The sequence below is a fragment of the Ovis canadensis genome, chromosome 15 (genome assembly GCF_042477335.2).
Source record: "Ovis canadensis isolate MfBH-ARS-UI-01 breed Bighorn chromosome 15, ARS-UI_OviCan_v2, whole genome shotgun sequence".
Lineage (NCBI taxonomy): Eukaryota > Metazoa > Chordata > Mammalia > Artiodactyla > Bovidae > Ovis > Ovis canadensis.
In genome coordinates this window covers 61,001,072-61,024,954 of record NC_091259.1, presented here as the reverse complement: position 1 = coordinate 61,024,954, position 23,883 = coordinate 61,001,072, and the positions used below count along the sequence as shown (strand labels likewise).

General features: G+C 52.3%; 1 protein-coding gene across 2 annotated transcripts in view; it reads left to right on the top strand.

Moving 5' to 3' along the window:
• Positions 1–22,147, top strand: part of CHRDL2 (chordin like 2) — a 35,367-nt gene extending 13,220 nt beyond the window's left edge. Inside the window, exons 3-12 of one of the 2 annotated variants that reach the window (XM_069555452.1) lie at positions 3,884–3,977; positions 5,873–6,015; positions 8,646–8,739; positions 10,411–10,466; positions 12,447–12,615; positions 13,485–13,679; positions 16,758–16,931; positions 17,754–17,808; positions 21,229–21,321; positions 21,985–22,147. In XM_069555452.1, the coding sequence (XP_069411553.1) occupies positions 3,884–3,977; positions 5,873–6,015; positions 8,646–8,739; positions 10,411–10,466; positions 12,447–12,615; positions 13,485–13,679; positions 16,758–16,931; positions 17,754–17,808; positions 21,229–21,321; positions 21,985–22,075 (1,164 nt within the window). In that variant the 3' untranslated portion in view covers positions 22,076–22,147. The remainder of the gene's footprint in view (positions 1–3,883; positions 3,978–5,872; positions 6,016–8,645; positions 8,740–10,410; positions 10,467–12,446; positions 12,616–13,484; positions 13,680–16,757; positions 16,932–17,753; positions 17,809–21,228; positions 21,322–21,984) is intronic. The other variant, XM_069555453.1, reaches the window with a different exon arrangement.
• The last annotated feature ends 1,736 nt before the right edge of the window (positions 22,148–23,883 follow it).

Below are 23,883 nucleotides of genomic sequence, written 5' to 3'. Positions count from 1 at the left end.
CAGGTGCTGGTGCTGGGGAGGGGGTACCTAGTCCCAGCTAGGGCCAGCCCCTTGGACCCCTCTTTCCCTGCACGGCCAAGGCTGTGAGAGCCTCCCTTGTTAAAACAGTCCTCAGAGTGGGAGCAGGGAAGACCTTCTGAGGAAACACCAGAAGGTGGAGGGGTGTGGGCCAGCCCCTCTCCTGACCCTGACCACGGGGGTCTTAGTCCTCTGGGGTCTTTTCCTCTGACTCCCCACTGCTTCTACCATGTTGGCCCCTGGTCAGACCTGATGCCAGTGGGAGCACAACCCCCAATCCCTGCTTCCCCTTGGTTTCTTAGCACATCTGAGGCCAATCAGCCTTTTCAAAAAGAACTTTGTGAAATATAGCCAAAAAACAAGAAGGAAACCATAACAGAAAATTCCAGACATATCATGCGGTCCAGTTGACCAAGTCCAAGTTTTGTGATCAGTGGAGCTAATTCATTTCTCCCTCCCTGGAGTTCACACATACACAGCTTCCTCACCCCAAGGGGCTGCAGCTGACATCCCCAAAACACACTCTGAATTCCTTCCTTCTTCCCATCATCATCACTTCCCCTAATCTAAGCCGCTTTCCTCTCTCACCTGGGCTGCTGTGTGAACATCCCAGTCTCCCTATACCCCTTTTCCCTTTTTTAAACCTTTTTTGGTGTTGACCACTTTTAAGGTCTTTATCGAATTTGTTACAATATTGCTTCTGTTTTAGGGTTTTTGGTTTTTTGGCTGTGAGGCATGTGCTATCTCAGCTCCCGCCCAGTTAGGGATCAAACTCGCACCCCGGCATTAAAGGCAAAATCTTAACTCTTGGACTGCCACGGAAACCCTCTTCCTGTGCCCTTTCTAATCTGTCCGCTGCAAGGCAGCTCAAAGGATCTTTTCTGAACATAAAACTAATCATGTCATTCAGAAGCTCTTAAAACCCTTCAATAGCTTGTCATTGCACCTAAAGAAAAATTCAAATTGCCCGCTGTGGGATCTACCCCATCTGAACCATCTGATTTCTGCCTTGTTCTCCAAGCTCATCTCCTACCTGCGTCAATGCTGCAAACTCATTCCAACTTGCTCCTCCACTCGGAATGTTCTTCCCCCAGATCTTCCCAGGAATGGTTCCTTCTCATCTCACAGTGCACGACATAAAGTTACCTCCTTATGAGGCTTTCTCTACAGCCGTTTCTAAAATAGTCTAACCTTGTTAACGCAATCACGTTACCCTGTTTTATTCCTGTTATAAATTTAACATCTGACATGATCTGGTTCCTACTTGTTTATTTTTTATAGTCTGTCTCCTTCTCCGCTAGGATGGAAGCTCCGTGAGAGCAGAACTCTTGTCTCTTGCTCACTGTCCCCAGTGCAGAAGAGGACATGGCACCCAACTGCCATGCAGTAAATATTGAGTGAATGAATGAGGCCCTGTTCCCTCCACCTGAGGCATTTCCGGCATCACGGAAAGTGCACAGACCTACACAGTGCTCACCTGCTGTGTGTCTTAGGCAACCTCTCAGAGGCTCTTTTCTCATTCTGAAATCGTGAATAATAATACCTACCACTAGGGTTGTTGAGAGAATGCAGTGAGATAATACATTTCTATATAACATAATGCCTCTAGTAGCCATTCAATAAATGCCCCTAATTATTAAAGGCCCATTTATTTTAGAGAGCTGGCAGCGCACCAGGCTCCCCCGTCCCTGGGATTCTCCAGGCAAGACCACTGGAATGGGTTGCCATTTCCTCCTCCAATGCATGAAAGTGAAAAGTGAAAGTGAAGTCACTCAGTCGTGTCCGACTCCTAGCAATCCCATGAACTGCAGCCTACCAGGCTCCTCTGCCCATGGGATTTTCCAAGCAAGAGTACTGGAGTGGGGTGCCATTGCTTTCTCCGAATTATTCAAGGCCCATTTATTTTAGAGAGCCTATGATAGAGATGCTAAAATGTTTGAATTTATGAGTTACACTGCAGTGGTTAGATTTTTATGATTTTGCAACTGTACTCCTTATACTCACAAAATTTGTCTTGTAAAACCTGTTTTGGGAGGCAAGTTTGATAAAATCATTAGCCCTCACTGATACACCTTAATGTTACATGTTTGAAATCATCAGAACCACTTGAATGCTTCCTCCATGAAAGCTGTATCTTCAGTAGCTGGAATAGTACCTATACAAAATAGATGCTTAATAAGCAGTTTTTATATAAATAAACAGAACCTCATTTTCTTCGATTAAAACAGAATAATGACTTTAAAAAAATAAATAAATAAATGCCCCTAGTAGCCATTCAATAAATGGTAGTTATGATTTTCCTGAGAGATACCCTTTGACTGCAAGGCCTCATGCCTAGCCCCCACCACCACCTTTTGTGCCCTGGGTATTTCTACCTTACTTCCTGCTGCATCTCACTCATCATCTCCATTCCTTGATACCTTCAAGGCCAGAATCAAGAGACAGATTCTAACTCTTCAGATACCAAAGTTCCTTGCATTCTATCCCAGTTTCTCATCTGAAGGGCTCCATTCATGCTCTGGATGTTTATCCAGCACCCCTGGGTCCCAGGCCTCAGGAAGGCCACTTTTAGAGCTCAGACAGATTCTGTGGACTCTAGGATGCCCTTTAGCACTGATTAATCCTTGTGATCACCTCTGGCCATTTTAGGAAGCAGTGAGCCCAGAAGGACTAAGGCCTGGTCCAGGGTTCTCCATGAGGCAGGAAGCTGCTTTGGTAGAAGTGTTTTGGGGGCTCTCAGGTGGGCCAAGGGTCTGGAATCTCACTCGGCAACTTCAAAGTTTAAACAAAGCTGACTCCAGTTGACCAAGAAAGAGACCATCTCTCCTTCCCCTGCTGGTTCTCATTCATTCACTCATTCAGACTTCAGCAGGCACTCGCTTGGAGCAAGGCCCCGTGCTGACAATTCCGAGATGAACATAATGAGGTTTTGTTGTTGTTCTGCTGAACAGAAGAGACAGATGTACTGTTACAACCCAGGGCAACACCTCTTAGAGCAGAAGGGGAAGGTGTGGGCCGCCTGAGACAGGCCGACAGACTGCCTGGGAAAGCCTCCAGGGGGGCCTCTCCCTCCAGCTCTTCCACGTCTGCCCGTTGTCCTGTGCACGTTTTTCTGCCCCTTCTCTCTCCTTTGCTGTATTTGAAAAAGCCTAAGAACTTCAGGCCCTTCCTCTGGTTCCAGTCCCAAGGCTGTGTGTGGGATCACCCACACCTCTCCGGGACTTAGGGAGCAGATCACAGAGCCCTGAGTCTTCTCCACTTCCCTGTCACCTGCCTTCATGTGTCACAGTCCTGCATTAGCCACGAGGCTCAGATCCAGAGGTAAAAGAACAAAGCCTTGGAGTTAAGACAGCACAGTCAAGATCAATGTTGAGGGACTAATCTGGCAGTCCAGTGGTTGAGACTTGCAATGTAGGGGGTGTGGGTTCACCCCTGGGGAAGCTAAGATCCCATGTACCTCAGGGTAAAAACCCAAAACATGAAACAGGAACAATGTTGTAACAAATTAAATAAAGACTTTTTAAATAGTCCATATGAAAAAAAAAAATCTTTAAAAAAAGTCAATGTCAAAATAACCCAAGTCTTTTACTCGGATTTCTCTCCTTAGTCCCTCACCACTAAGGGACACAAGATCTGTGTAAATCCAGGCACGTGGTGTGCTCCTCCTTGGTGGGAAGGAACATGGATGAGTGCGCCACACAAGTGAGCAGGCGGGAGGGAGACTGGACATGTGGAATTTGTCACTTTTATCCCACTGCAGGCTGAAAAGGAGTGCAGCGCCCCATAGTCGGGAGGGGGTTTGAGGAGAGGACGGTGGGAGGCAATGGCTCTTTGGAAGCAGGACTGACCCCTGTGTCCCCTTCAGAATGCCCACGTGAGCTGTTACCGCCTCCACTGCCCGCCCGTCCACTGCCCCCAGCCCGTGACTGAGCCGCAGCAGTGCTGTCCCCGCTGTGTGGGTGAGTGGCCTCGCGTCTGCCCCTGTACCAGCCTCCCACCTGCCCAGTGGCCCTTGACCCACTCCTGACACAGCCAGAGGAGGTCCCTGGAATGAGAAGGGCAGACTCCAGCCACCAGAGCTGCTGAGACCCCAAGGTGCTCATGGAATGCATCCTCCATGGATCCGCGAGGAGGGCTGGGGTGGCCACAGACTTCTCAGCCTTGAGTAGCTGTGCTTGGCAGGAGGAGGGAGGGAACGTGGGAAAGAGCTGAAGGAAAACAGGCGTGCTTGACCTCTTGATGGCACAAGTGGGCTTCGTTCTCTCAGGGGCTGGCCAAAGCCTGAGAGAGTGGATTTACCCTGTGTAAGTGAAGGTGAGTGAACTGGGGCTGGGAGGCCCTGCAGGGTGACCCCAGGGTTACCGCCTGGGGCTGGGAATGGCCACAGGAGTTGACTATGTGCTCTGAGACTCCTCCTGTGCTGTGGTTTAGAGGTTCTAATATGTGCCCCAATGCTAAATGTCCATGATTTTAAGAATCTACGAATAGCCTCTGAGACTGGGATTCCAGGAAGCAGAGGTAAGAGAGGAGAGAGGGGAGGTGATCTGAGAAGAAATTGACATAACCAAGGGGCAAATGAGGGGCAGTCAGCAGGGTGGCCAACTCGGAAGGCAGGAGATGTCAAGAGGAGGACCCATGTTTAGTAACATCGAGAAGGTGATGAGGGGAGGGGTTCCCAGGTTGTAGCCTCAGCTCCAGACTCTGGAAGCAGCTCTCTTGGGGGATTGGGGACCTGTGTGGAGTATGGTCGTAGAGGGGCTTCTATTCCAAGTGGGATCCCAGTAGGGATCTGACTGTGACTCCAGCTTGGGTCATGGTTTCCTGGCTCTGGGTTCACTGTGGGAGCGGGGTCTCTAGGCTTCATCCTGCCCAGTGAGGGGGCATCATACCTCCTCCCAGCAGAGGCTGACCCCAGGAGTCCTGACCGCTCCCTCCTGTGCCTCAGCCCAGCCCCCTTCTTTCTGCCATGCTCCTCACTCCCTCTTTCCCAGCCTTGCCCCTTTGCCTGCCTTGTCTGCATATTCCTGAAAACTCATCTCAGCCATCGGCCCCTTCAGGAAGCCTTCCCTGACAGCCCTTCCTGGCTGAGTTAGGGGTGCCTCTTTTACGCTGCCACAACTTCTGTGCTCCCATCTCCCCTAGCCCAGACCATACCAGTGTCACTGCTTGGGTCCTGTCTCTCTACCCAGTGAGACCATCAGTTTCCTGATGTGAGGGGGCTGGGCCTTATTTGCACTCCATTCCCAGCACATAGCATGGCACCTGGTGCAGAGAAGGTGCTTAGGAAAGGTGCCTTGAAAAAAGGAGCAGGAGGGCTACCCCTCTATCCAGTAGGGTGAGGACAGGCTAACTGGCAGGTGATGCGGGGGGTGTCTGGTGGCCAGGGAGCGGAAGGCACTTACTCCAAGATCAGGCACAGTCCAGATCACACCAGTGAACTCCACTCGGATGAAACTCCATACGGAACCTTGTTTTGTTCTCCTCTGTATCCCCAGAACCTAGAACAGTGCCTGGCACTAACAAGTGTCCATGGATGCTCACTGAACGTTGAGTGAACTAGCACAGGTCTCAACTGAGTGGCACTCAGTGGAGCTGAGGCTTCTGGCCTTGCCTTATTGCTTCAAACAGAGCCACCTCTGACACTCAGGGGCATAAAGGCCATGGGAGGGAGTGACATGGTCAGAGAGGAATGTCAGGGTTCTTCTTGGTTCATCAATATGAGGTCTGGCTGGGAAGGCTGAGGCCAGAGCTTGGTTTAAGGGATAAGATACAAACATTTCAGAGAAGTGGCCCAGTTAGTTCTGATAAAGCTCTAGACCATTTTCTTCTTCCTCCTTCCCCTCCCCACCTACAGAACCTCATACCCCTTCTGGGCTCCGGGCCCCACCAAGGTCCTGCCAGCATAATGGGACCACGTACCAACACGGAGAGATCTTCAGTGCTCACGAGCTGCTCCCGTCCCATCTGCCCAACCAGTGTGTCCTCTGCAGCTGTACCGTAAGAACTTCGACTCCCCTCTCATGTAGGCCAGTGGTCTGGGCCCTGGGGGATTGTCCCTTCTGGTCAAAGGGCATGAGAATGAATGGGCTCCAGGGAAGGGAACATCTGTGGGTGGGAACCTCCTGCTCAGGGCTTCCACGCAGTTCTGAGCTGCCTGGTCACCTCGCTCTGGCCCTGGCCATTTCTGTGTCCTCTGTAGACTGCACTCCTTGAGGGCAGGAGACATTCTCAACTCATTTCTGTATCCTGCAGGGCCCCCAGCTCAGGGCCTGGCACATAGCATGAATGAATGATCAGTGATCAATCCTGGGGTACAGAGACAGGGCCAGAGTTTGTAGTAAATGTAATTTAATCTGAAGCTAATTAAACTCCCCCTGCTTTGGGCAGAGCTGGGCCTGGGGTCAGGTCAGGCAGAGCTGAACCAGCAGTGTTATCAGCAGACAGAGACTGGAGTCAAGCAGGACCTGAGCTGGAAAGTCTTCCCCTCCGCCTCGGGGGTTCCAGGCGTGGCCCTGCTGCACATTTGTAGGTGGCCTTCAGCATGTCATCCTCACCCTTGGGCTTAGTGCATCTGTGCACTGGTGGGAGAAACCCCTGCTATCTCGATTTCCCTACCACCTGCCCAGCAAACTTCTCTGAGCCTCAGTTCTTCTGAGTGCTTAAGGGGGTCTAGGCTTCCCTGGTGGTGCTAGAGGTAAAGAAACTACCTGTCAATGCAGGAGACATAAGAGACATGAGGCCGGGAAGGTAGTCTGCAGGAGGGCATGGCAACCAACTCCAGCATTCTTGCCTGGAGAATCCCACGGACAGAGGAGCCTGCTGGGCTACAGTCTGTAGAGTTGCACAGAGTTGGACATGACTGAGTGTGCATGCATGCACACCCGGGAGTCTAACAAGGTGATCTCCAAGGTCCTCTCTGATTAAATAATCATCTGATTCAGCAGTGATGAGAGGGTACGAGGTCCATTCTAGGTGTCAGGCACCCAAGTTTCAGCTCTGGTTCTGCCATGGTTCCATCCGTGACCATCAGAGACAGTCATCTCTCTCGGATCTGTCTCCCATCTTTTCAGTGAGAGGATCCCATCATTCTGAGTCTGAATTTCAAAGTATCTGTGCTGCAGAGCAAACAACTTATAATAAAAGGGACCACTTAGAAATCAACCTAGACAATGGTTATTTTTGCAAGGCCTGGGCCTCTTGAAGTAAACTAGGGCACTGTACCTACTAGGAAATGCCTTATCTTAATATACAGTATCCCAAAGGCCCTATGAAAAGGCTATCACTAATCATAGTCTATAGATAAGAAAACTGAGGCTCAGAGCAATTAAATGATTGGCCTAAGGTCACATGACTTCTCAGGTGGCACAGCAGTAAAGAATCTGCCTGCTAACGCAGGAGAAACAGGAGATGTGGGTTTGATTCCTCAGTTAGGAAGATTACCCGGAGTAGGAAATGACAATCCACTCCAGTATTCTTGCCTGCAGAACCCCATGGACAGAGGAGCCTAGTGGTCTATAGTCCATGGTGTCGCAAAAAATCAGACATCACACACACACACACACACACACACACAGCTAGTTAAGTGGCATACTCAGAATTCAGACGCAGGGCCACATGGTTCCAAACCCACACTGTTTTACCTGTACTGTGCTGCACCTGGATGAAGAGGGGGCTATGGGAAGAGAGAACTCATGGTAGGGGAAGGTGTTATCTTGGGGCCTGGAGTGAGTGGGAAAGGTGCAGGGACCCTCCTCTGAGCTGCCTGGGCCTTGCCCCAGTGCTTGTGATCCCTTGTCCCTTCCCCCTGGATACTTGGGTCTCCCCTTCTTTCTTCTCATCCCTGTTTATATGGGACTTGTTTGAAGGATCAGAATCCTTACTTCTGAGACTCGCTGGAAAAGGAATAGGGGAAAGATTCAAAGTAATCTCACTCCTTCCCAGGGATACATTGTGCCTTGCAGTTTAAAAGGGGTTTTCATAACTGTTCCCTCATTTGATTTCACAACCCAGATGAAGTGTCCCCATTTCACAGATGAAGAAGCTGAGGCCCAGAGAAGTGACTCACCAAAGGTCATCTGGCCTCCTGACTCCCAGAAGGCCCTTTCTGCTGCAGTCTTGCCTTTCCAGGCTGGGTCCTGAAGTTGGGGACCTAGAGTTTGCATAAGAGCAAGATAAGCTCAAGGAGACATGCCCTCGTCCTGCTCATCTATGCTGGGCTCCCTGTTCTAGGCCAGGGGAGAAGGACATTGGCAGCAGGAGGAAGAGCCTGAAACATTCTGCTGTGTCTCTGACTTCAGGGGATTCAGGCCTCTCCATAGTCCCTTCCCATCTGTAGGTTGGGAAAATCTCACCTCACTAGCTTGCTGTGAGAGCCTAGGAAGAGCCTGGGTATGAAAAGGCTCAGAAGCTGGAGGATAACTGTTACCTTGGGGCCTGGAGTGAGTGGGAAAGGTGCAGGGACCCTCCTCTGAGCTGCCTGGGCCTTGCCCCGGACACTGTGCTGCTCCCCCTCTGCCCACCTCAGAGGAGACCTCAAGCCGTGGACCGCCAGAGTGGGGGCTATCCCAGCCCCAAGGCTGGTCCTCAGCAGAGCTCGTCTCCCAGCTCCTGTGTGTTCTGTCTGTCAGGAGGGCCAGATCTACTGCGGCCTCATGACCTGCCCAGAACCAGGCTGCCCCCCACCCCTCCCGCTGCCTGCCTCGTGCTGCCAGGCCTGCAAAGGTGAGTCTGTCCCTACATCTGGCAGTGCGCACCCACTGCCTCAGGGACCCAGCCATGGACTGTTCAGGGGACCCTCAGGGGTCACCCGGCCCCTTCCTTCCTCAGGGTGGTGGCTTAGCTGCACCCCTCAGACAGCTGAGCCTGCGCCAGAGACTGATGTGCAGTATTTGTATTATAATCCCAGGGAGCAGGAAGGAGGGGACAGAAAGTGAAGCAGGGAGGGAGGCAAAAACAGCACAGGAATGTGTTGGGGAGCTGGCCTTGACTTGACATCAAGCGTGACCTATTGCTCCAAGTAGCCTTCTGCTCCTCAGAAAGGCCTGGAGGTGATAGAGGGAGAGGAGGAATTGGTCCACCAGCCACCAACTCCCACTGGTCCAAGATTCACCCCAAGGCGGGGTCACTCCCTCCCACTCCCTGCTGTGTTGGGCTATCCTGGGAATGGGAGCGGGAGTGGGGATGGAGGGGAAGATAAGACATGGGGGCGGAGACATGGAGGAGGTGTGGCATGAGGGCACCTGCTGCCAGATTGAGTCTGAAGGAAGCTGGCTGCAGTCCATGTGAAGAGGGTGCTGCTGCAGTGCCTGCAAGGAGGGGACAAAATGCCTGCCAAGGTGAGGCCAAGAGGATCAGAAGAGGCACAGGAAAGGGGTCTGTAGAGCAGAGACCATGTCTCTTCCTGTCTTCCTCATCACAGAGCTGGGCACAGGCCTGGGTTCACTGGGGCTCCAAGCCCCTGTGTCAAGCAGAATCCTGGTAGCATCTCTGTACGGAACAGAGAGAGACAAGACAGTGGCAAGGGCAGGGTGAGCAGCTTGGGCAAAATGAAGTGCCTGGATGGCCAGATTGTTCCCTGTGGGCTGAGGTAGTCCAGGAAAGCTTCCTGGAGGAGGCAGACCTCGAGAAGGGTGGTATTCCACCATGGAATGCTTCCCCAGATGTTGGCATTGTGGAAGAGCACTAGATCAGAAACCAGTTTAGTCCTGGTCCTTCCAGTGAATTCCTGCAGAGTCCTTCCCTTCTGTGGGCCTCAGCCATGCTGTGTATGTATGGAGCGAGTGCGCTTGGTAATTTCTAGCAAGCAGTCTGATTCCTGTGTTCTGGGTCTTTGAATCCAGATTGCTCAGTGGCAGCCAGACTGTATGTGAGGCAGGGGTAGAGGGGCTCTAGGAAGCTGCAGGACTTCACAGGGTTTTGAGTTCTGGGGCCCAGAGAGGTAGGGGTGGAGGAGTCCTAGGCTTTTCCAGTGGGAGGGACAGAGAGGCTAAGGGTAGCCAGGGAGCGTATAGTGTAAGCCAAGCCTAGTGACTTCAGGTGTGGCTGGGCTGAGAGGCTGCTGGGGGTGGGATTCACAGCCCCTACACCATCTGAGATGAGCACTGAATGACATGCTCTGGCCTAGCCAAGGGGTTCAGTCTTAAGTGACCAAGAGGCCAATGTGGAGATACAGTCTGCAGTTCAGTTGTGGGGATTTCACCAACCCAAAGGTGAGGAGACGTGTAATGAGAAATGAGAATAAACACCCATGGGGCCAAGGGAACTACTGGTAAGGGGCTGCAGGAGTAGGGCCAGGCTTTGGAGGGGCAGAGTCTAGAGGTGGGGAGGCCCACAGGGCTCCGGCCAGGAAGGCTGAGGAGGTGGAGGCTCACGGACTTCCCTTTGGGTTTCTAGATGGGTCCAGTGAGAAGTCGGCTGAAGAGGACACCACGCAGCCACACCGAGGGGTGGTGAGTGCATAGCTTTATGGAGAGGGTGGGGAGGGGGGGGTGAGGGGGCTGGTATCCTGGGCCTGAATCTCCTTGACTGTGGAGCAGGCAATCCCAGTTATTGCCTTCATGTCTCATTTGTCCCCTGGGTCGGTTCCATTAGCCACCACCAGGTTCCAGGCTCCTCTTTAACTTCCATTACAGCTCCCAAAGTGGCTGGTGAGGAAGGAGAGGGCTGAGGGGAAGAAACAAAAATGCCACACAGGGCAGAAGCAGGCCTCAAGCATCCTGATTTCCCTCCTGGAAAATTCTGACACTGTCCTGTCCAGAGCCTGTGTCTGTCCTTATTCAGGCCACCTCTGAGCAGCATGTCTTCAGAGGGAGTGGCCTCTGACTTGGGCCAGCCTTCCATCCCTCTCCTAAGGGTCCAGTTCTCTGGGGCTACCTCACGTTTCCGGCTCCGTCTTGACCCCTCTCCATCTTGGTCTAGCGTTCAGATGAGCTAAACTGCCTGACTCTCTCTGGTCAGAAAGAAAAGAGCTGGGAGAATGGGCTCACACACTGACTCACGTTCCCGTCCACCAGCCGGTGCTATGCCTACCCTGTGAACAGCTCTGCCTGCGCTTACCGCCTGGCTCACCTGGAACCTGGGGCAGTCGAAGTGGGACTCCCCTCCCCAGAGACTCCTCAGAGGTCTGAACTAATGAGCCCTCCCTGCTCCTCTGCCAGCTCACCCCCTTCCCAGGTGGGCCTTCTCTAGAGGGTCCTGACCATGCCCCCACCTCCCTCCCTGTCCCTGCCATGCGTGCGCATGTGCTGTTGCTTCAGCTGTCTCCAAGTCTTTGCAACCCCATGGACTGTAGCCCGCCACACTCCTCTGTCCTTGGGATTCTCCAGGCAAGAATACCTGCTGTGCTCTCCTCCAGGGCATCCTCCTGACCCAGGGATTGAACCTGCATGTCTTATGTCTCCTGCATTGGCAGGCAGGTTCTTTATCACTAGTGCCACCTGGGAAGCCCCTGTCCTTGTCATAGGAGGCAGCTAAGTGAAACCCACCAGACTTAGTTGCAGTAAGTAGTTCCAGCTATTCACTGAACTGCTGGATGATGTGGGTAAGTCATATAGGGGTGTTGGGCTCTTCAATTCCTTCTTGCCTCTATTTTACTTGACAAATATTTCCTGGCTACCTCCTATATTCCTGGGCCCGTGCTGGGGGCTGGGACATAGTATTCACTCTGGGAACTCCTGTGGGCTCAGTGCAGACATTGAAGGACTGTCTCAGAGACTGTACGGTCAGGAAGGGGCTGCAGAAGAAGGAATGTGACTCAGTGTCAGTGAGGGGGTGATAAACTCCACCCCTGTCCCCAGCCCACTTGCTCGTTTCTCAATCCCCAATTTTTGGGCCAGGGAGCTCCTGCTCTGTTTCACGGCCGTCACACACACCCTTTGCTTTCATCGCCAACCCTCTCAAGACCTGATCTGGCAGTGTGGGGTCTTGAGGTGTTGGATTCAGAAAAGGGGCTCCTAAGATCCATCATCTCTGGACAGGACCTGCTCTCAGTCCTCTCTCCTAGGGGATTCTGCAGTTGGGTGGGATCTTTGGAGGTCCAGCCCCTGTCCCATCACCTAAATCTTCTCAGGCAAAGAATGTCCTGATGCTCATGCTCACTCCGTTTCTTGAATATTAAGTTCTCGGGGTCCCTGATCACTCACACTTTCCACATCAAGACCTCAGCCCCCTCTGGTTACTTTTCAGCCCCAAGGTTCTGGCGCTGCCAGCTGAAGAAGGGCTCTGTGGAGGCTGGACTTCCAAACCACTGACCTCCAAGAGTCTTCAAAGATTCGTTGCCTGGGAGTGTCTTTGACCCTATCAGACCTTCCTTCTGCCTAGAGCCTATGCTGTCCCAACAGCCACCTTCAGGCCTCTCACTGCAGCCTGTTTTTCTGCTTCTGCGCTGGCAGCGGGCCTTCAGTGATCTTCATCTTTCCTGCCCTTCGCAGAGACATTCCCAGGATCCGTGTTCAGGGGACAGCGGGAGAAAGAGAGACCTGAGCACCCCGTCCCCCACTGGGCCCAGCGCCTCTCTGGGCTTCATCCCTCGCCACTTCCGACCAAAGGAGGCAGGCAGCACCACAGTCAAGATTGTTCTGAAGGAGAAACATAAGAAAGGTGGGAACCGGAGCCTCTCTTGACCCTGAGGTGGAAAAGGGGGCCCCTGTCTGCTCTCACTTCCCATCCCTGCAATCTCAACTTGGCCATGGGCTGGTAGACTCATAGAACATTAGATCTAAACTTCCATCTGACAGATGAGGACACTGGGGTTCAGAGTATTGAGTTAGAGACAGAACCAGTCCTGGAACTAGGACTGCAGGCCATATAACAATATTCTTTTGAGCATGATTTTGCTGGGAATTGAGAGGCAGAGAAGAGAGAGATGAAAATGGTCCCTTTCCTCAAGGGACTCATAGACTAGTAGGGGAGACAAGCATGTAAACCAGTTATTACAAGATAAGGAGGTACTGAGGGAAAGGTTTTGATGAAGGAAGGGGGAAGCAGAGCTGGGCTGCAGGAGGATGATTGGGATGGCAATCTGTGGCAGCAGACGGGCAGAGAGACCTCACTGCACGTCACCCTGATTGGTGGAGAGGGAGGAGCCACAGTGGCATCTGACAGATGGGACACTGAGGCTGTGAAAACAGACGGGACCTGCCCACGCTCGCATGGCCCACTATTGACAGCACAGGTCTCCTACCGTCAGGCCAGCCCTCTCCACACCCCACCATGGGTGCCCATGGCAGGCGGGGAGGACTCTTCATCTTCAACAAGAACTTACCGGTCCCACCTCTGTCCTGAGTGCTGAGATGGGGGATGTCTGGGACAGGGGACTGATTTATTCCCTGGCCTCTGCTTTACAAGCAGTGTGGCTGGGCCAGACTGGTGAAGCAGGGGCACCCCAAGGACCTACCCCCACCCATTATTGGACTCTGTCCCAAGCCCAAGGTACTGACCCTCCTCCCTTCCTGCCTTCCTCGGCCCAGCCTGTGTGCACGGTGGGAAGACATACTCCCATGGGGAGGTGTGGCACCCGGCCTTCCGCTCCTTCGGACCCCTGCCCTGCATCCTGTGCACCTGCCAGGACGGCCGCCAGGACTGCCAGCGGGTGATCTGCCCCACTGCGTACCCCTGCCACCACCCTGAGAAAGTAGCCGGGAAGTGCTGCAAGATTTGTCCAGGTACAAAGAGAGCCTGGGGGCAGGGAGGGCACTGGCTAGAGCAAGGCCTGGGTCTCTCTCCCCAGGGCACAGACACGTAGAACATCCTGTGTGGGCGTGGATAGATGGGGCAGGGGCTCAGAGTCACGGGATTCAGGGGCGTTTAGATGCACGGAATGCTAGAAATATGGCAGTGAGAAACGCCCAACTCAGTTATGAGGCTTACAGAACCATGTAGTGCTACAGATTCAGAGGCTCTCAGGCACACACAGAATCAAGTAATGTCCTGGATTCGGCGAAGTCATAAAAGCTTAGGCTATTAGGACTTCTTTTTTAATTAATTTATTTTTTATTGAAGGATAATTGCTTTACAGAATTTTGTTGTCTTCCGTCAAACCTCAACATGAATCAGCCATAGGTATACATATATTCCCTCCCTTTTGAACCTGCTTTTAAGAGGAATGGTCAACATTTATTGAACACTTACCATGTGCCACATAGGTGTTTGGCATGAGGTCATGCAATCCTCACCACAATGGGCAAGGTAGTCACCTACATCTTCATCTCCATTTTACAGGATGAGAAGAGAAATACCTTGTCCCAGGTCCCAAAACTGTAAGCGACAGAGTTGGCATATGAACCCTGTCTGTCTTATTCCAAAGACAATGCTCTCCTTTTTTTTTTTTTTTCGGCCATGCCATGAGGCTTGCTGGATCTTAGTTTCCTGACCAGGGATTGACCTCAGGCCACAGCAGTGAAAGAGCCGAGTGCCAACCACTTGGACTGCCAGGGAATCCCCACAAACACAATACTCTTGATCACTATTGTCTTCCTTCAGTCCTCATAAACACATGGGAAAACTGAGACCCAGAGAAGGGAAGGGACTTTCTTAAGTTACACAATGACGCTGGAACTAGAAGTCCTTCTAAATCCTCTCCGGTATCACACTCATCATCGTCATCACTGCCACCATCACCTCAGCCTCTCCCAAGCCTTTCCTTCTATGTGTGTTCATTGTGGGCCTGTGTTTGGTGGTATGAGTCACTCAAAAGACTTGATTCCTTCCCTTGACCTTATGGGTCTATTTTAGAGAGAAAACACAGCCGAGCAGTTTTAAGGCAATGCAGGGCAGTGTGGGATTAAGGGCATGAGTGGAAGGCATAAGCAGGAAGATTTTAAAAGCTAAGGGTGGGAGGAAACAGCACAGGGTGGGGGGAACAAAGCTTCTAGAAGTCAGGCCTCCAGAGTTGCCGGCTGAGTTCTTTCAACAGTGACCTTAGGATTAATGGCTGTGCAGGAAAAAACGTCAGAGCATCTCATTGAGAAGAGCAGCCTGTGACTGTCAGCAGGAGCTGTTGTAAGGGGCGGGCCTGTTCCCTCAAGCCTGGAAGGAAGGCAGGTGGGGTCGAAGGCACTGTCCTGGTCATGTCTCTGACAGGGCTGGCTACAAAACTGAAAGGAGGAGAATGGGGAAGAAACAGAGGAAGGAAACGCTGAGAACCAACTGTGCACCCAGTATTATACTATCATTTCAGAGTTTACTTAATTTTTCCATCTCAGTTATTTCACAAATGAGATAGCCGAGTGGCTGTGATTACCCTAAGTCTCCACCTGCCCCAGAATTTGCTGTCAGGAGATGTGTGTGCATGGGTTCACTCCCTGACATACTCATCTACCTAACTTACTCTTCTAGGCAAAGACAGGTTACTTTACTTTTCTGAGCCTTAGACATAGAGCTGATGAAAGTGCTTTATGAATTGCAAATCAAAACCTAGACATAAGGGATAACAGTCACTTATAGGTTAATAAACGGTAGGGGCAAGGTGAGAGAGAAGCACGATGGCATGATGGTTGAGGGTTCACCTTGAATTCTCTTTTTTATTTGGCCATGCGTGCAGCTTGCAAATTCTTAGTTCTCCAACCAGGGATCAAACCCAGGCCCACAGCAGTGGAAGCGTGGAGTCCTAACCACTGGACAGCCAGGGAATTCCTTTTCCTTTCTTTATTTTAAAATAGATTTCTTTTTTTTTTTTTTTTTTGGCTCCACTGCACAGTTTGTAGGATCTTAGTTCCCCAACCAAGAGTTGAACCCAGGCCCTCAACAGTGAAAACACAGAGTCCCAACCACTGGACCACCCAGGAATTCTCTCGAATTCTCTATGAGAATGGCTGTGGCTCGCTGCTGGGCTCCTTCACAAACACATATGGTCTTGGGCTCACCCTCAGATCCTACTCCATTTTCCCTTAAAGGGGACAGCTTACAGCTTTTAGCTGGACACCTCAAAGGTCTTCATAACTAGTAAGAGTCTAGAAGGTGGGGAGATGCGTAGGGATTTAGTCCTTCAGTCCCTGAAAGACAATCAGGGAGTATTGATACATGGAAAGTTCTGGGAATGTCCTTGAAATTCCAACATGTCAAGGCTTTAGGACTGGATCCAATTTGTAGGATCCAGAAACAAACTTACCACCATCCCCATCATCCTCACCCCCACCCCCCAACCCCTCCCACCACCCTACAGTCGCCATCATCACGATTATCACCACCTCTTCCATATGACGCTCCATCATCATTACTGCCATCAGCGCCTCAACCTCTCCCAAGCCTTTCCTTCTGTTCCTTGTGAGCCTGTGTTTGGTGATGCGAGTGACTCAAAGGACTTAAAGAACAGGATTCCTGCCTTTCCCCCTGTGGGTTTATTTTAGAGAGAAAACATACCCAAATGAAGCAACCACAAGGCAATGCAAGGCAGCATGGATCTAAGGGCATGAGTGAGAGGCATAAGCAAGAAGGGTTAACAAGCTATAGGTGGGAAGACATAGGGTGAACTAAGCTGTCCCAGGTGGGCTGCCTGGAGGAGGTAGATGGAATGTGAGCTGGGCCCTGAAGGGTCAGAAGCTTTCTGACAGGCTAATCAATGTGAGGAGACTAGGGGAGAGGCCCCCTCTCTGTTCCCCAGAAATCTCCTTGTCTTCCCAGGGGCACCAGAACTTCCCCAAAGGACCCTAATGACCCTGAGGGAGATGTCAGCCCAGTGGTCCCTCTTCCTGGGCTATCAGGAGTGGGGAGACAGAGCGTTCATAGCTCCTTGTCTCTCCCAGAGGACAAGGCAGACCCGGGCCACAGTGAGATCAGTGCCACCAAGTGTCCGAAGGCGCCAGGTCGAGTTCTCGTTCACACGTCAGTATCCCCAAGCCCGGACAGCCTGCGTCGCTTTGCCCTCGAGCGTGAGGCCTCTGAGCAGGTGGAGATCTACCTCTGGAAGCTGGTGAAAGGTGAGCACTGGCCCGTTCCCACTCTGGCCTGACCCCCTGCCTGTGCTCCAGCCGCCCCCTCCCGGGGTGTTAGGGAACTGGTTAAGTGCCTCTGGCCCAAGAAGACCTGCCTCAGGTCATCTTCCAGCTCTGAGTCCCAGATTCCAAGAGAGAGGAGGACAGTGACTCTGACAGTTGCGATACGCTCACCCACTCTGAGATGCCAGAGCCTGGCAGTGCTCCCTCTCCTGGGGGAAAGGGGTTGTTACACTTTGTGAGGAGCCAGGACAGAGTACTGCCTACCCCGAAGAACCAAAGAACTGTCCATTGGTAGAATTTCAGCAGACTGGGAGGAGAGATCTTTTCAGGCAGGAGGGCCCTCACAGCACCCTCAAGTCCTCAAGGCCAGTCTCATCTAGCCTTTCCTTTATGGTGGATCCTATCCCTCTACGGTAAGTCGACATATTTCTCATTCTGTGAGAAAATTACCCTGATCAGTAGGCTGCGTCTATCACCAACTGAAGGTTAAGAGAAGGGAATTGCTGAGAGTTCAGCTTTGGGGCTCTTCTTGTTAAACGTAAATCCCCTGGGTAGAGTAAAACAAATTAAACCTTTAACTGGGAATTAGTTCTAAGGTCACTTTTCTCTACTGATGTGGTTGGCTGGCAGTGGGGAGGTGAAGGGGATGGGGGGTGGAAGAGGGAATGATAATAAGAATGATGACAATGATAATTACAACCAATGTGTGAAGCACTTTGAAATTTACAAAGTGCTTTCACATTCATCATCTCATTTGATCCTCAACGATCCTGAGAGTTAGGTATTATTATCCCCATTTTACAGATGAGGAAACTGAGGCTCAGAGAGGTGAAGTACCTGGCCCAAGGCCACACAGCCAGTAAGTGGAGGAGCTAGAGCCCAGGTCTTGTGACGTCAGATGCGGCTCTTTCCCTGCTCTACTCTGCCCCCTGTCGTGGGAGGAATGGACCAAGAAAGCGGAGCTGTTCAGCCTGGAGAAGAGAAGACTCAGGGGAACAGGACCGCTGGCTTCATGGCTCTGAAGGACTGCCCCAGGCAGAGGGAGCAGTTGTGCTCTGAGTGACCACAAGGGTCGAAACAACAAGCAGGGGCTTTGGAATCAGACAGACCTAGGTTTGAATCCCGGCTCTGCCATTTCTTAGCTGTGTGGCCTTGGGCAATCACTTGACCTCTCTGGGCCTCAAATTTCTCTTCTGTGAATGGGGGAGAAGGGGCTTGAGAGGCTTAAGTGAAATGACATAGGTTCCGCCCCTGACCCATAGTAAGTGCTAAAAATGTCTGCATCCTTCTCATCCCACCTCATTGGCTGAGTTAGAATGGCAGAGAAGCACGTTTCTGTTAATGAGAGGAAGTGCCTTCTCAACCTGAAGTCTTCCTGCAGTGGGAGGCAGGGAGCAAGTTCCATTCACAGAAGTGTGTAAGCAAGAGCAGGGAGGGGACTTGACCAGAGGCTGAGGGGGAGATTCAGTAATCCTTATGGTTGCTCTGAGCTTTGGGAGTCCTTCAGTCCCTGGACAGGTGGGGTTGCAAGTTTATGCTGGGCCTCCTCCCATCTGCTCTGGCATCACAGAGAGTAAAAGGCTTAGCCTCTGTCCTCAGGCCCTCATGGCTTGCAGGAGCTCTCTGGGAGTCAAGCTGGTCAGGGAAACCTTCATGGAGGGTGGGCCTGGACTGGACAGGATGTAAAAAGGCAAGAGGGGCACACTGCAGCGACAGCCTCAAACTCTTGCTCCAGAGCCCATGCTTATATGTCCGGCGCTCTGTGACTGGTGAGTAGCAGGTACTATGTATAATGTGTTGCAGTTCACAGGTGTAAGAAACCGGAAGGGTATGTATTGTATTAAGCCCCCATTTTGCAGATAAGAAAACTGAGTCTGAGAGGTAAAATGACTTGCTCAAAATCACACAGTTTAAACAGTAAAGATTCAAACCCAGGTCTTACTGTCCCCAGTGTCACCTCCACAAAGGTGACCTTATGCTTTTGGGGAAGGACCCGAGGAAGGTGCAGGATGGCAGAGATGGGGGAGTCACAGCTCAAGGCCAAATCTCATTACCAGGGTTGCAGTGAAAAGGAAGAAGTGGGGAGGACTCCTCAATTTCACAATGCCAGGCCCTGCCACCCTCTCACTAGCAAACCTACCCACCCTATCACCTCCTAAGCCCCTGGGTGGCTGAAATACCCCATCAACACCCCCATTCCCTCCCTGTCCCAGACAGAGAAAGTCAAAACGAACTCTCCCAAGGGCCGATTGTCAGTGGGAGACTGTTGCTGTTTCCTCACCCAGACAAGTGGAAACAGCAACCTTGGGAGCCAGGAGAGGAAGAGGAGAATTGACCTGGAGACAAAGTGAGCTGAAAACTGGGCTGAGGCCACCCCAGAGCGGGGCCAGCTCCAGGCCCAGAATCTGAGCAGAGAACTGGCTTAGCGTTAAGGATTTTTCAAGTCTAGCATTTCAAGAGAAGGGACCTCAGGGTTCTCAATTCCTCCCCCACTAGGGAAGGAAGTCCCTCTGTTAGCCTCCCTGATGGTCTTGAGCCCCTGGCTGCACTCAGCCCCACCTCACCTCCAGACAAGGTGGTTCACTTGCCATTCTGGGAATGGCTGTGCTCAAGAAGGTTCTTCAGTAAGCTGAGCCTGTCCTGTCTCTTGGAACTCACCCACCACTACACCTCTGCCTGGGACACACAGAGCCCAGCCACTCTCAGGCCTGGAACACCCTTCAAAGGCCAAAAGGCACAACCATGACCCTCAGACAAGCTCTTGCTTCTAGGCCCAAGAGCCCAGACCTTTCAATCACGCTTTGCAAGGGACAGCTTGGAGACGACCCTCTTCCCAGTCACTTCTCCAATTTGTGTTTGGGGGTTTGTGCAGTGGCAGGCGGGGGCACCAGGACCCATCCCCATCTCATAATTGTGATGCAGCCTGGGCCTCTGGAGCAAGTCTCTCCCATATTCTGTCCCTGGTACCTGGGCGGGGGGGGGGGGCCTGAGCACAGCGCTGGGCATTCCCAGCTTCCTCGAGCTCAGTCCCAGGACCAGAGCAGTCTGTGCCCCTAGGTGGGACCCCACCCGGATTCCCATAGGCAAGGCCAGTTCTTGGTTTTCTTGAGGGTGGTACTGGCCTAGCAGAGGCCTTGCTGTCACATCTGTTCTTTCTGGCCGCAGCCCCTGGTGGCAACAGCTGGCACGACCTCATAGCCCAAGTGCTCAGGGCTTTAGCACCATGTGTGGTGCCCGTGGCCAGCTCCCCGGGGGATACAAACATCGGGAGATCCAGCTAATACCTCATTCCCCCTCAGGGCCTGGCCTAGACTGGGTACTCATATATTTGCTTATCCATGCATCCAGGGATTCATTCATTCATTCCTTCAGCATGCCCAATATGAGCCAGGTTCAGGGAACCCAAGAAGAGAGTCCTCTCCATTCCCAGTCTGGTGGAGGAGGCAAGAACAGACACAATGGTAGCATATTAGAAATAGGAACAATCACAAACAGAAGCCAAGAGGTGTGGGCAACCCAAGGAGGAAATTATAACCATTTAAGGAAGGAGGGAGAATCAAGAAGACTTCCCAGGTAAGGCTGGGAGGATGAGAAGTTCACCTGTGGCAACAGAAGCCGGAGTTTGGCAGAAGGGATGGCAAATGGGAAGGCTTCACCCCTTGAGGGACCTCAAGGAGTTGGTTAGACCTGGAGCACGGGCAAGGGATGGGGTGAACTGAGCCTTGAGTGGAAAGGGAGCCTACAACCCTGACACCTATAATGCTTTGGTGTCTGAAGCAAATCACCTGTTGATTTTTATCATACGTTCTACAGTCCAGAAAAAAAAAAGACTGATTAGGCCCTACAGGCCTGGTGGCTTCCCAGCCTCCCTCCCTCCCTCCTTCCCTCCTTGCCCCTTTGCACTGTTGACAGATGAAGGGTGTGAGCACAGGATGATGATGGTGAGAGGAGCAGGGTCATGGAAGGAGGGGGTGACAGGGTAACAGGCATGTTTTCCAATGCCTGCAGCCGGGATCACAGATGAGAGGCGGGGGTTAAAGGTCAGAAGTCTAGGGTAGTGACCCAGGTAAGACACGATGGGGTCTAGAGGGGAAGGATGACATTGGGGGATAGGGTAAACAGATTCAAAATATTTAGGAAACTGAGTCCTCAGGATTCAGTGTCTGGTCAGAGTAGGGGAGGGAAGGGAGGTGACTGAGTCTGTCCTGGGTCTAAGTCACCCCGTTTCACTGACCACACACCCTCTCTTTCCTGCTCATGCCTTTGTCTTTGCCCTCAGGAATCTTCCACTTGATTCAGATCAAGAAAGTCAGGAAGCAAGACTTCCAGAAGGAGGCGCAGAACTTCCGGCTGCTCACCGGCACCCACGAAGGTGGGACCCTGGGCCGAGGACAGGGGCCTGGGAAGAGAGTCGGGCTAGAAGCTGGGGAGTTCCAGGCTGCTGGTGCTGGGAGGGGGGTGCTGTCAGCCACAGACGTCAGTTCCCGGCACAGGAATCCAGTGGGTGTCTGGGCCAGAGATTTCCCAACTCAGGCGCTCGAGAGCTCGGGAGCGGGAAGGTGAAGCAGAGCCAGCTGGATCTGGTCTTGGGGCAAGGGAGACAGGGCTGTCAGAGGGGACTCTGAGCCCCTAAATCCTGGTGCTGAGTAGTCCCTCTACTGGAACCTCTCCCACTGAAACCTCCTAACCACGTTGCTACAGAGGCCCCCAGCTTACTCCCCACCACCCTGAGGAAGATGGATCCAGGTGGGTGGAGAGGAAGTCACAGAGGGGAGGGTCACCAACAGGTGTCGGGTTAAAGGTGGGCTCCTATGCCAGAACCCTTTGGGATTATGGGGGTAGGATGGGGTCCCCATCTCCTTCCTCTCTGGGCTTCAAACCCAGTCTACTCGGTCCTCCTTGTCCCAAGTTTTCCCCACCCCAGTCACCCTGCCCCAGTTGTGCACATGTATGCACACGCACATACCACCAACACACCCTTACACATACATAGACTGCACACCCACACACGACTCTTCCTCTTTCCTCCATTCAGGTCACTGGAACATCTTCCTAGCCCAGACCCCGGAGCTGAAGGTCACGGCCAGTCCAGACAAAATGACCAAGACCTTATAACAAAGATCTGAACAGTTGCAGATATGCGCTTTATCATTTTTGTTGTTATATATTAATAAATAAGAAGTTGCATTACCCCTTAAGCCTGCCTGTTGAGTCCATTTCCAGTCTCTGTGTGTTCTCATGATTACAGGCAGGCCTGGTCATCCCCATTTTACAGGACTGGGAACTGAGGTGCAGAAGGGGCAGAGGCTGGCCCCAGTCCTCACAGAGAGTGGTTTTGAGAGCCAGGGCTAGTACCCACCCCACACCCCACCCTGCCTTCTGACCCAGGACCTTGTCTGCCATCGTGGCCTCTCCCCTGCTCTGGGCTGCTGCTGTCCCCAGCCCCCCAGCTACAGCGCCTTCTGCTTTTGTGGGCAGCCCCCCTTCCCATAACTCTTTGGCACTGAGCCTAGTGAGGGGGATTGACTCTAGTCAGCCAGCCGAGGGGTATGCATGGAGCCTCAAAGTACTTTCCCAGCAGATAGTGCAGGGGTCCTGACAACCGTCAGCTACACTCTACAATGAGGACACAGAGTTGAGGGAGGAGCAGTAATTTGCCTGAAGCCGCAGAGCAGGGTGGTAGCAGATTCGGATTTGTATGCCAGGTCTCTCGCTCCAAGCTCGCACTCCTTCCCGTTCCACCGTGACCAATGTTATAAACCCGAATATTCTCACCTCAGAGGCTTTCCAAGGCTTGGCAGTCAGATTGCCAACCTTGGCACCACGGTCTGGGAAGAAGGCCTAACAGTTACAATTAAAGACATCAGTCCTTTATCCTGCCCATGGGTACAGTTCCTTTCCCTTTCAAAGACGTTTTAATACCCATGATTCTGCTTAATGTGAACAATATAGGAATTACTCCCATTTTAGAGAGGAGAAGACAGAGGTTCAGGATCACCCAGTGTCTTCCCCAAAGCCTCACAGTGATGAGTGGTGAAGCCAGGACCAGAGCTCGGACCTACTGACTTGCAGGCCTATGCTCCCATCCACAGTCACATGTCACCCCCCCATCCCCAAACCTGATGGGAAGCCATGGAGAGATGGTGTCAAGTGGCCTGTAAGCTGGATTTTGCCACCTGCAGCCACTTGGCTCTGCTCTGAGCCCCTGTCTTGTCCCTGGGCATCTGAGGTTGGGGAAGTCAGCTAAGCTGCCTCCCAACACCGCCCTCACTGAGCAGGGAGGGGTATCATCCTCCCCAAAATCCCTCTGCCCACTCCCAGGGCCTTTTCTGAGACAGTGGGGTTTGAGGAACATGCCTGAAGTCTTCCCCTCATCCTTGGAGTAAGAAGACATCCAGCTCCTCCCAGCTTCTGCCTGTCCCTCCTGGAGAAGACTCCTCATTCCAGCCTGGCTTGCTCACCACATGGGGTTAATGTGAAGTCCAGGGTGGCTTCTGAATCTCCTGAGTTGAAAGCCTAGGAATCAGTTACCACTGTTAACTGGTCATCCTTCAGCCTAGCTCAGGTGTCTTCTACTCAGTGGAGACTTCCCTGCCTCCTGGAACCTACCCCTTCCCCTCCCAGCACAGGGACCCCTTCCCTCGCTGGAGAATGGGGTTGGAGGCAGGGATCTGTGAGCAGAGGCATTTCCTGGGCCTCAGGACAGGAATGACTTCCCCGTATACTTGTCCTGATGTTGCAGGCCAACTGCCTCCCTGGTTTCTCTGATGGACTTATTTGAAGATTGTGCTATACACCCCAAATCTTTCCCACTGTGGGAGGTATGTTCAGCACATCAGAACCTCCTGATTTTGGTCCAGAGCTTTCTGAGTGTGTCAACACACTCAGAATCTCTAAGCAGCTCTCCCAGGGTTTGACATCACTCTGAGTTGTC